The sequence below is a fragment of the Artemia franciscana genome, chromosome 13 (genome assembly GCF_032884065.1).
Source record: "Artemia franciscana chromosome 13, ASM3288406v1, whole genome shotgun sequence".
Taxonomy (NCBI): domain Eukaryota; kingdom Metazoa; phylum Arthropoda; class Branchiopoda; order Anostraca; family Artemiidae; genus Artemia; species Artemia franciscana.
This window is the reverse complement of record NC_088875.1, coordinates 42,265,582-42,278,024: the sequence shown is the minus strand read 5'-3', so window position 1 is coordinate 42,278,024 and position 12,443 is coordinate 42,265,582. Positions and strand designations below refer to the sequence as shown.

The following is a 12,443-nucleotide window of genomic DNA, read 5'->3' as shown; positions in this document are numbered from 1 at the left end:
TTATTATAAGCAAAAATCTAGTCTACTTTTTAATGAAGTCGCCAGATGCTACACTGCTTGTGGCGCTGGCAAGTTTTAATCCCCATCTTCCTGTGAAATCACCAAGACCCGTTGGTATATTTCCCTGTTTCTTTGGGTTGAGCTGTTTGGGGGTTGAATTGTATTTTAAAAATCTTTGGTTTACGAAATTTTTGAATATTTTGAAGCTTTAAGTTGGTTAAGTTTGTTTTTCTTCTAGGAGAAATTGAGAGTTTCCCGGACCGGACGACCGGACTCCAACGACCGGAAAGACGTTTTCTTCTTGGCTGTCCTATCTTTATCCACGTCCCGGTGTGTTTTGTTAACATGTGCCAAGGATTATTGTTTCTCTCGATATATTTCGATAGTCTTCTGTGATGTTTGAATGTTATAAATTGTTTTGAAGTTTTTTTTATTTGATATTAATGACCATTGATTTAATTTCATTTTGTTTTATTTTTTGATACCCAATAATTTTCTAGTTAATGCCAGGAAGAAAACTTGATAGAAGCATGAACAGTCTTTGCACCGATTAAAAGGTTTAAAATATTTTTTGATATGTAACGATGTTGACATGCAAAAGTGTATTTTTGGTAACCAGATTGATATCATAATATTTCAGACCTTAAGGCAGGTCGGTTGAATGAAGATATCATAAAATTTTAGATCTCAAGCCAGGTCATATGAAGATATAAAATTTTATACCTCATATGAAGATATAAAATTTTATACCTTAATTCAGGTCGTTTAATTGATGATATCGTTAAGTTTCAGACCTTAAGCCAGGTTGTTTAAATGAGGGTATCATTAGACTCATTTCATGATTCTAATCTCAATAGATTCATTTATCGTTTCATGAGGATTAATTAGACCTTAAGTCAGGTCGTTTAAATGGGGGAATCATAAAATTTTAGAAGTTAAGCCAAGTCGTTTGAATGAGGATATCGTAAAATTTTAGACCTTAAGCCTGAATGTGTAAATAAGGGTATCATGAAATTTTAGACCTTAAGCCGGGCTACTTAAATAAGGATATCATTAGACTCATTTCATGACTCTCATCTCAATAGACTCATTTCTCATTTCATGAGGATTAATTACACCTTAAGCCAGGTCATTTAAATTGGGGGATCATAAGATTTTAGACCTTAAACCAGGTCGTTTAACAGAGGATATCATAAAATTTTAGACCTTAAGTCAGGTCGTTTGATTCAGGATATCATAAAATTTTATACCTTAAGCCTGATCGTTTAAATGAGGATATCATAACATTTTTAAACCTTGAGCCAGGCTGTTTAAATAAGGATATCATTAGACCTATTACATGAATCTCATCTCAAATGACTCATGTCTCATTTCATGAGGAATAATTCGACCTTAAGCCAGGTCGTTTAAATGATGATATCATAAAATTTTAGACCTTAAGCCAGGTTGTTTAAATAAGGATATCATTAGACATATTTCATGACTCTCATCTCAAATGACTCATTTCTCATTTCATGAGCATTAATTTGAATTTAAGCCAGGTCGTTTAAACAGGGGGATCATAAGATTTTAGAACTTAAGCCAGGTCGTTCAAATCGTGATATCATAAAATTTTATACCTTAAGCCTGGTCGTTTAACAGAGGATATCATAAAATTTTTAGACCTTAAGCCAGGTTGTTTAAACAAGGATATCATTAGACTTATTTCATGACTGAATATCATTACTCTCATGACTCTCATCTCAAATGACTCATTTCTCATTTCATGAGGATTAATTAGACCTTAAGCCAGGTCGCTCAAAATGAGGGAATTATAAAAACTTAGACCTTAATCCAGACCTTTTAAATGAAGATATCATAAAAATTTATACTTTAAGCCAAGTCATTTAATAAGGATATCGTTAAATTTTAGACTTTAAGCCAGGTCTGGTAAATGACAGTATTATAAAGTTTAAGACATTAAGCAAGGTCGTTTACAAGAAAAAAAGTTGCGGGTTGAGTTTCCCTTATTCTTGGAACAGGAAGGAAATGAAGTTCTATTTATTCCAGAATTTGGAGGTTTGTTATGAATATTTTGTTTACTCCCGCATTAGTAATCGCAAAACCAGCTTGAATCTACATCGAAATGGTTTTTCTGAGTCCACAATCCCCAAGTTCCTTAGTCCTAAAACTTCCCCGAAGGAAAATTGGATTCTCCAAGTCTCCCCAAAAATAAATATTTGTACATTTAGTTACCGCTGCATCCCCCAAAAATAAAGATTTGTATATTGAGTTACCGTTTATTTTGTTTGCGAACATTGATTTTCGCTGCAATTTCAGAAACCACAATTTTCTGTCAAGTGAACCCCCAAAAATTAGAGGATAGTGGAGGATAGAGGATAGGATAGTGGATGCGAACATTAGTTTTCGGTGAGGTTCTGGAAAGTATAATTTTCTATTAGCGGTTAATTTTTGGTGGGATTTATGAAAACACAATTTTCTATCAGTAAATTTCCCAAAAATTCGAGAATAGTGGAAGTAGCCTACTAGTGTCGTTGCCAGACATTGCGAACATTACTTATCGACAAGGTTTTGTAAAACCTGATTTTATATAAGCGAAACCTGGAATATCCGGGAATAGCGGAAGTGCTGGTGCCTGCTGCCAGCCACTATGAACACTTGTGAGGTTTTGGAAAATACAATTTTGTGTTAGAGATTAATTTTCGGTGAGATTTAGGAAAACATAACTTTCTATCAGCCAGATCCCGAAAAATTATAGAATAGTGGAAGTACTGGTGTTTGTTGTTGGATCTTTAGAACATTAATTTTCGGCGAGGTTTCGGAAACATGACTATCTATCAGAGGAAGCCCGAAAACCCAGGAATAGTGGAAGTAATGGTGTCCGTTGCCGGACATTGCTAACATAAATTTCCGGTGATGTTTTGGATAACATGATTTTCTATCAGCGAATCCTGAAAAATTTGGGAATAGCGGAAGTGCTGGTGCCTGCTGCCAGCCACGGTGAACACTAGTGAGGTTTTGGAAAATACAATTTTCTTTAGCGTTTAATTTCCGGTGAGATTTACGAAAACACAACTTTCTCAGCCAAATCCCAAAATATTATAGAATAGTGGAAGTACTGGTGTTCGTTGTTGGACCTTTAGAACATTAATTTTTGCCGAGGTTTTGGAAAACATGACTATCCATGATAGGAAGCCCGAAACACGGGAATAGTGGAAGTACTGGTGCCCGTTGCCAGACATAGCGAACGAAAATTTTGGTGATGTTTCGGAAAACATGATTTTCTATCGGCAATTAATTTTCGATGAGATGGAGGTTTAGATTTTATATTTTTGGAAGCAACTTTGGTAAGGATTTGACCTATTGCGACCCATGAGGATCTCTGGGACATGAGTTAGTAGCAGTAGTGGTACTTATTGGTTATTGGAAACACACCCAAGAAGTAAAGTTAGGTTAATCCTGATGAAATATAACCAAACATGATGATAAAATAATACTTTAGATACAAAATTATGGCAATCTAACCTATCCTCCCCTAATTTGCAAATATATAGCCTAAATTGTACAAGTCCAATGCATTTTGTCTAAGTCCAATGCATTGTATTATCCATCACTTGTTTTTGTAGCTGTGAAACCGGTTTTCTGAGATGTAACATAAGCATAATTCTTGAATGTTTTTCTATTAACCGACGAATACCGCAGTGGTAAATGTTTTAACTACTACTGCTAATTCATAGCAGCACCAAGCCGCCTGAGACCAACACAGCTACGCACGCTCCTCCTCCAACCCAATCTATCAAAGGTCTCTCTTTTTACACCCTCCCAGGAAGTTCCCATTTCCTTTAAATCTTTATTTATGACATCCTTCCACCCCAGACGAGGACGAACTGCTTTCCGTTTAGCCCCAGACGGATGGCCAAAAAGGACAATCTTCGGCAATCTGTCATCCTTCATCCGCAGAACGTGGCCTAGCCATCTCAACCTTTCTTTCGTTGTAGCCCTAGAGAGCGGGATTGAACCACATTTTTCGTACAACCTTCTGTTTGAAATACAGTCGGTCAGCCGGGTACCCAGAAAAATCCGCTAAACAAATGTTTTAACGCTAGTTTCAAAGTAAAGTTGCAATTTAAGAGCCTAAAAATCCCAGAGGGATATTTTAATATTTTAAAACTGAATATAATACCAAAGGCTTTTTTTCGTTAGAATTGTCACTTGGGGTTTCTTTTGACAAAAAGCATTGCAGAAATAAGGTTAAACTTTATTTCAGAAATTCACTTAATTGAGATTGAGTTGCCAGCTCAATCTCATTAACCAGATCATTTTTAAACGTTTTTCACTCTGTTTGTATCCCATATGTGGGGGCATATTTAACCAAAATAAAAGGTTTCACCGAAAATTAAATTTTCCAGTAAACACATATGTCTGAATTATGGACACCAAATATAGACATCCATAAACTCTTTAAAATTACGAAGCTATCGCCATGTTTTGCCAAATAATAACTAACTTGTAACAACATTTTTAGCTAGTTACTCAAGCTGAATTGAAACCTGGTGATGATTCACGGAATAAATTAGACGCCCGAGAAAATCATCTGGTATTACAAATCCAAATATGGTAGGTCATACAAACCTGTTTCTTGTACAAAAAGGAACCGAAAACGCATGGGTCTTTGCACGACAGGGACTGCCATTTATGGAGTGATTTGGAATACTAAGATACCTAAACGGACCATTCGCTGTCATACCTAAAGATTGTATCTGCGAAAGAACAAGTTACTAAGCTGTCCTCAAAGTAAGCGTCAGCAAGGCAATGTAGACCAAAGCTTGTTTGATCTGCTTTTTTTTTTATCTTTTTCAAATAGATCGAGAAGGTTTATAGCCATTTTTTTTAAACAGCCAAACCACACTACAAACCTAAAGCCCGAGACACGCCTGGCGTTTTTTTTTTACCGAGTGAGTGTTTTTTTTTTTTTTTTTTTTTTTTTTTTTTTTTTTTTTTTTTTTTTTTTTTTTTTTTTTTTTTTTTTTTTACAGTGTGTTTTTGCCGTTGCCAGTCTAGCGCGGATAACTGGAATGTAAACAATCTACCTTCGCAACAAAGTATAAAAAGAGGTATACAAGTTAAAAGTTCTGGTTGCCTTTTTAAGTAACCAAAAATTGGAGGGCAACTAGACCTCCTCCACTACCCCTTTTTTCTCAAAATCGTCCGATCCAAACTAAGAGAAAGCCATTCAGCCAAAAAAAAAAAAAAAAAATTATGCAAAATTCTTTCTAATTATTCATATGCGGAGAGCCAAAATCAAGCATGCATTATTTCAAAAACGTTCAGAAATTAAAAAAAAAATTAACTGAAAGTAAGGAGCGACATTAAAACTTAAAACGAAAAAATTACTCCGTATATGAAAAAGGATGTTCCCTCCTCAACGACCCGCTCTTTACGCTAAAGTTCTTTACTGTTTTATAAAGTAGAATTAAGAGAAAGAGCCAAACTTGAGCGTAAAGAGTGGGTGTTGAGGAGGGAACAGCCCCTTTCAGAGTAATTTCTGTTCATTTTAAGTTTTAATGTCACTCCTTACATTCAGTTAAGAAAAATTATTTTGTTTCTCAATGAGACTAAGCTAAATGTAAACTAGTACAGAAATAAAGACCGGTTTTTCTCAGATCTTACAGATCAAACTTCTCGAGCATGGTCGGGATATTTAACATGTACTGTATTATCAGGCAAAATAATTGAATTATAATCAAACAAACAACAATTATAATTGAAAACAATCAAACAATTGAAAAACGACAAATTTGCTCCCCCCCCCCGTATACATATTGATAGGTTGTCTGCACCCCTCTATACTCGTATGAATTATTTACATGTGTAGGCACTGAGGGGGGCAGTTAAACTATAAGCTAGTGCGAAAACGTTAAGCTATAATTAAACTATAAGCAGTTAAACTATAAGCTAGTAGGTAGAAATATTCTTAATGTAATTGAATTCAAATTTTGTTAAAATATTATTTGCATTAGGGCACATAAACTGGATTAAAGCTCATATTGATTATTATAAATAGTCCTGAGATTTGAAAAGAGGGTGAGCTGAACCCCTCCTTCAATTAGATTATACCCATCCCAAATTAGAATCCCAACGGAAGACTCGTTTGAAAATTATCTGTACACTAAGAGGCTTGAGATACAAAAGCAGTCGGGTTAGAAACATCGATGTAGAAAGTGGAAGCACCCTGGATGTATGGCCCGAGATGCATATCCCTGTGTATCTTTTGACAGTGAGTCTACCCCTGTCTATTGAGACCAATAGACCTTTAAGTGTAAGCGTCTAATCCATGCCATTAAACCGCAAATCTTTTCCGTCGAACATTAGGATTTTTTGATTGTTTTGTTTATAGAAAAAATCTTCCTTTCATGCAGTGATTTCAATTTACGAAATCTTGTTTCTGGGGGGGGGGGTAAATTTTTCAAAATCTAGAGGGGCTAATTTTGTCTCTCTCCGAGAAAAATACCAAAAAAGTATTATAAGTAAAATATACTAATAAAAGGTGTTTCTCAAAATCTAGGGAGAGAGGAGGGGGGCATCTATACTTAATCTACTTTTCTAACCACAATTGATAACACTGCTATTTGTTTATTTCAACATTTAGAGACCACCAAGAAACTGCAGTGTAATCTTGTAGGAACAATTTAAGTTCCTGAAAATGCCGAGTCACTTTGTTTAATCTTTAGGCTTATTTTGTAAATAATACTATGGGTTAATTACCCATAAAGTGAAAAGTTTTGCAAGCTTCTTGTTAATTAAAAGCAATTGAACAAATTTACACTTGATCATGAATCTCAAACATGCGAATCAGCACCACCCGTAGCGTCATCTCTCAAGTATTATAGATGAAGTCTGTGAAGTGACTCAAAACGAAAATAGGAAATAACCACTAAGGATGAAATTTAGAATTTCTTAGTATTTCTTAGATTAGTTGTAGGATTTAGTTACATAGGGAGACATTTCTAAAAGATTCCAAATAAACTCAACCCAGTTTGGGATTTTTCAGCAGATCACGGACAAGGGATGAAACTTGAACTGATTATGAAAATTGCGGTAAACTATTTTAATCATGATACAATCACACAAGTTAAAAAGCTTTTTATAGTGAATTGGATATTCAAAGCTGGATTATTTTGTGATATGGATGTGACCTTTATAGTGCTAAAAGACCTTTTATAGTGACCTTTTAAAGCTAGAAAGACTTTTATAGTGAGTTGGACATTCAAAGCTGTATTATTTTGTGATGGATTTTGTGATATGGATGATGGATGTGATGGATTATTTTGTGATATTTAGATGGGGACAATATTTCAGATATGTACAAGCCTATACAGCAAAGCAAAATGCTCTTATCCCGAAATTTGTGATATTTAGTTGGTGCTAGATGTTTTTCCCTGGAAAATTCCCGCCTCTCAGATAAATCCCCCCCCCATTTTTCCTCTGGATAATTTTGGGTGTTTATTAGAATGGAAATTGAAAGTTCTGCTCACCTGTTTAAGTCAGAGGCAAAGCTTTGGTTTCATCTATAGTAAATGGCCATAAGACTTTAATGTATTATTATTTATTTGTTTTTTTTCCCAGAGGTACTTCATATAGAAAGGGTGGTTGTACAAACTTCACAGGGGGCTCATTCAATTGGAAATTAAAAGCTCTACTGCCCTTTTTAAATGTGTCAAAACTATTGGGGGGCAGCCAGCCTCCCACCGCCTGGGTTTTCCCCCAAACGCATCCGATCAAAAATTTCTAGAAAGCCATTTGTTTAAAATAGTCCAAAGGTCAAACAGCCGTGCCTCTGGGGTTAACATCGCCCTTCCAGTCCCGGAAGAAAGCGTTGTAAATTATGCAAGCTGCCCCTTCTAAGTTATGCAAATAGGTGGTCTTATAAACTTTGGAGGAGGCTCAATCAAATGGAAATCGAAAGTTACGGTGTCCTTTTTGGAATTTAAAAGTTATCAGCAGGCAACCACCCCCATAATCTTTTTCCGATCAAATTTTGAGATAATTATTTCATTCAAAATAGTCCTAAGGTCAAAAAACTAAGGCTCCAAGGCCTATTATTACTGCTATTGACTATTCCTGCTGCTACTACTACTACTGCTAAAGCTAAGGCTATTAAGGAGAAATTTTCAGGGAATTTTGAGAGGATATTAAATTGAATCAAAACACACTGTGTGCAAGCAAGTTGTCAAAAGGACGTATGAGCAATGTCCCAGGAACTGTTTAGGGTATCAAGTTGAAACTTTCAGTATGTGTTGTGGGGGATGTTGAAAAAAACAGAAGATGCCATGTGCATGCTATTATTAATACTACTGCCACCACTACGATATTGATGCTATTGGAGCCAAGGGTAGTAAGCTGAAGCTTTCAGGGAACATTTAGTGGTGTTAAACCATAATCAGTGCGCTATAAGCGTGTAGATTGTCAAAAGGGTATACTTACAGCATTAAGTTGAAACTTACAAACAATGCCCGAAATTAAACCTCTCCATCGCGTCCGACTGCTCCCACGTTAAGTTCGCCTTTACAATATGATATTCCATTATATTTGTGTTGCGAGAGCAACACTTTGGTTTTGTCCCGGTTTTTTTTTCCTATGCCGCCGATCTCAGCTTATTCCTAGAAACTGGTAAGGGTCTAACCTGTCCGGTTTTTACAGGAAATGTGGACCTCAGGCCGGATTGATGAATATAACATTACATTTTGGAAAGCTCCGCAGAACTCTTGCCTGGGGCCAAAAAGGATGGTTTTTGCTTGTCCACGAGCCAGAGCCTAAGGTGTGCGAAGTGAAGTGAAGTTATATAGCCTATGTCAGAGAGGAGTTGTGCAGCCAAGCTTTCGTTTCATCAAACTATGTTTCTGCTTTCAAGTGGAAAGCTCCGTTTTAGCAGGCAAGCAGGAAGGCACCACTTTCAAATTGAAGATGGACTAAAATCTATAAGTGTTAAATATATGCGGCATTTACCCGGCCCCACGGCCAATATATTTTCTTTGAGTGATAAATAGAAAAATTTACAGAAGCAAAAATGTGGCATTTTCCCAGTGATTTCAGCCGAGTTTATCATTCGGTTTTTCGGACTTGGGATTGCGGTAGAGAAATGGTATCAGATGTGCCTAATAAACTTTAAAAGTTCTCTCATTGCTAAAGAAATTGGAGCTTATCCTTTGCTCCTTTCTAAGTGGTGACGTTAGAAGTTGGCCTACGGCAAAAAAAAAAAATCAACTTTTGAGCTAAGACAGATAGAATTTTTTTTTCGACGACAATCGATAGCTCTTGATGAGCTGATCAAAGCAAATGACATCTATTTTTTGGTACAAAAATTCCTTCATGAGGTATACCAGATTGAAACTTTCAAGGGGTTGACAACTTCAGTAGTAAGGTACACACTGAAACGAAATCTAGGCCGATACAGATTGTGAGACGTATAGAGGACTTGTAAGAAACAGTCAGTTTTTAGGTAATAATCACCTTCGGCAATGAGTGGTTAGTAACTTTTGCTAGTTGGTGTATCTATTATTTGTTTCCAGTGTATTTGATGGTATAACCAATTTGGTTCCAGTGGTAAGACATTTAGGAGACTTGTAAGTAATAATCTGCTGTTAGACTACAGTCAACTTCAGCGATGAGGGGTTTGCAACTATGATAGTTGATGTACCCATTTATTTTTTAACGGTGAACTTGATGCCCATCACGGGAGAGGGACTTATAAGTAAGAATCGGTTCACTTTGGGCGAGAAACGGCTGTTAGCTCATAATCATCTTCGGCAATGAGGGGTTTGCCACTTTTGCTATTTGGTGTACCTATTATTTGTTTTCGGGGTATTTGATGGTTAAACCAATTTGGTTCCAGTGGTAAGACATGTAGGGGACTTGTAAGTAATAATTGGCTGTTGGGCTACAATCATCTTCAGCGATGAGGGGTTTGCACCTTTTGCTAGTTGGTGTACCCATTTATTTGTTTCCGGTGAGCTTAATGTCTATCACGGGAGAGGGACTTGTAAGTAAGTATTTATTCACTTTGGGCTAGAAATTTGTACAAATCGGTGCACATTGTATTCGATCTCTTTAAATCTGACGGAATTAAGCGTTTATGCAACGGGTACAAACAATAACGTAAAACAATGAGGTAGTTTCGTAATAATTAGTGTCACCTATGGTATTTTAATCCTGAAAAGTTACGCATAGCTTTATAACATCAACTAGATCATATAAGATATTGTTCCAAGTATTCATCCATCGCGATGTCTATGATTGAAAAGGACAAAGTTCAACTGGCTGCAATGTCAATTTAGTCCCTTCTTTCGATATTATTTTGTAGTTGTTGTTTTTTTAACGCTGAGGAATAGCCTTTGGTCATGTGATAACTGATTGCGTTCTTGTTTGAATATACCGTTTTAAAAATTTCGATAGGCTGACAACTTCATCATTTAACCGATAGTGAAGAAACAAGCACAAACGAGAATATAAAACAATGAGATAGTTTCGTAATAATTAATAGAATGTCATCTATGGTATTTTGATCCTGAAAAGTTAGGGTTAGCTTTATGATACCAACTAGGTTATATAAGATATTTTTCCGAGTTTTCATCCGTCACGATGTCTACGATTAAAAAGGATAAAGTTGAACTGGCTCCAAAGTCAATTTAGTCCCTTTTTTCAATACTATTTTGTTGTTTTTTTTTCAACGCTGAGGATTAGTCTTTGATCATGTGATTACTGATCGATAGCGAAGAAATAAAACCAAAGTGTTTCTCTCGCAACACTTTAGTCGGCGACGCCGTACAAAGGCTGCCGCAACACTTCACGTTGCCCGGGCAACGTAGGTCTAGTTTTTTCCCCAACCTCTCTGATTGCCAGGTCTTATTTTCTAGATAATTCGTCCTTCTGCATTGAATTACATTTTTGCCTATTTCAAGTACATTTTTACCCTATGACTTGTTGAGCTGCAGATGCTAACATCAAATCACTCACCTTCTTTAACCTCCGACTCACCCGGCTCAGTTATGCTTTTAATACAAGTTCGTGAGATATCAAAAGTTACTTCTACTTTTTCTTCACTGAAATAATCAGCAATGGCTACAGATGTCTTTGGTAATGCAGAATTCTTCTCTTCAGCTTTTATATTTCGCAGCCGTGTTTTCTTCCTTTGATCATTCAAAGATTTGGCTCACAAAAAGAATAAAAAAAAGTTACAAAGTGACAACAAAGTTGCAAATAGACATTTTGTCATTTATGGAGAACCATAAATGACAAAATATCTAGAAGAATAGAAACGGCTGCAAAATGTCAATATTTCATGAAAAAATGAAAAATAGCCCAAGGGCCCAGCACTAAAATGACCAGAACTTAAATTTTTAGCATAAGTCGCTTTTGCTCCACGATTAAAATTTGATTAATAATATCATAATAACTGAAAATAAATAGTAATTTTTCAGTCCAATAAATGGATACATGGGTCCAATACATGAAAACACAAGACAGTATAAGAGGGGCAAAAGGATGTTTTCCGTGGGGTAACGAGACAAGTGCTAAGAGCGGTTTGGTTTCTCGCCCGGCTTCCCCCTAGCGTAGCCCATGATTCTATAGGTTCTATAAATCATATAGGACATAAATCCTTGCAAAACGTCATTGGGTTTGTCTTTCATTTAAAAAAAAAAATGGGATTTTCATGGGCGATAGAAAAGATATTCCCAAAGGTTATATAAACCCTTTAGAGTTGAGTGGCAAAAAGGATGTTTTCCGTGGGGTAACGAGACAAGTACTAAGAGCGGTTCGGTTTCTCGCCCGGCTTCCCCCTAGCGTAGCCCATGATTCTATAGGTTCTATAATCCATATAGGACATAAATCCTTGCAAAACGTCATTGGGTTATATAACCCAAAGGTTATATAAACCCTTTAGAGTTGAGTGGCAAAAAAAATGACATTCGAAACCACGTTGTCCGTGAAATTGAAATCCACCTTTTCATTTGAGGAGACCCTGAACGACCAATAAAATATAATAAATAAAAACAATCAAAGGCTCAATGTTATGTGGCAAAAAAAAATATAAAACTAAAGTTTGGCCCACTCCTAATTTTATCAAACTTCTATGAATATTTAAAAGAGAAATCATGGCCTAAAAACAGAGGCAATTTATAAAACAGAAAAAAGCAGAGTCGATATAAATTATTATTTAGGCCTGTATCAAGCAGATATAGACAATCTATATACATATAAAAATAAGTTGTTTGTTTGTGTGTTGACTGACGTCATTATAAGGATTGAGCATTATGCCGTCATGAAGTCGTTTGTCGACTCACGTCATGTTCGTCGACTGACGAAATTACAGACCGGGACACAAATGATGAGCGGGACACCGGGACACAGGGAATATAAATGATGACCGGGACACTCAAAGAGAA

General features: G+C 36.1%; 1 protein-coding gene across 4 annotated transcripts in view; it reads left to right on the top strand.

The window, feature by feature from the left end:
* The window catches only part of LOC136034957 (uncharacterized), a 147,051-nt gene extending 146,592 nt beyond the window's left edge, over positions 1-459 (top strand). For all 4 annotated transcript variants that reach the window (XM_065716505.1, XM_065716503.1, XM_065716504.1 and 1 more), the window contains one exon: positions 239-459. In XM_065716505.1, coding sequence (XP_065572577.1) covers positions 239-248 — 10 coding nt within the window. In that variant the 3' untranslated portion in view covers positions 249-459. The remainder of the gene's footprint in view (positions 1-238) is intronic.
* The last annotated feature ends 11,984 nt before the right edge of the window (positions 460-12,443 follow it).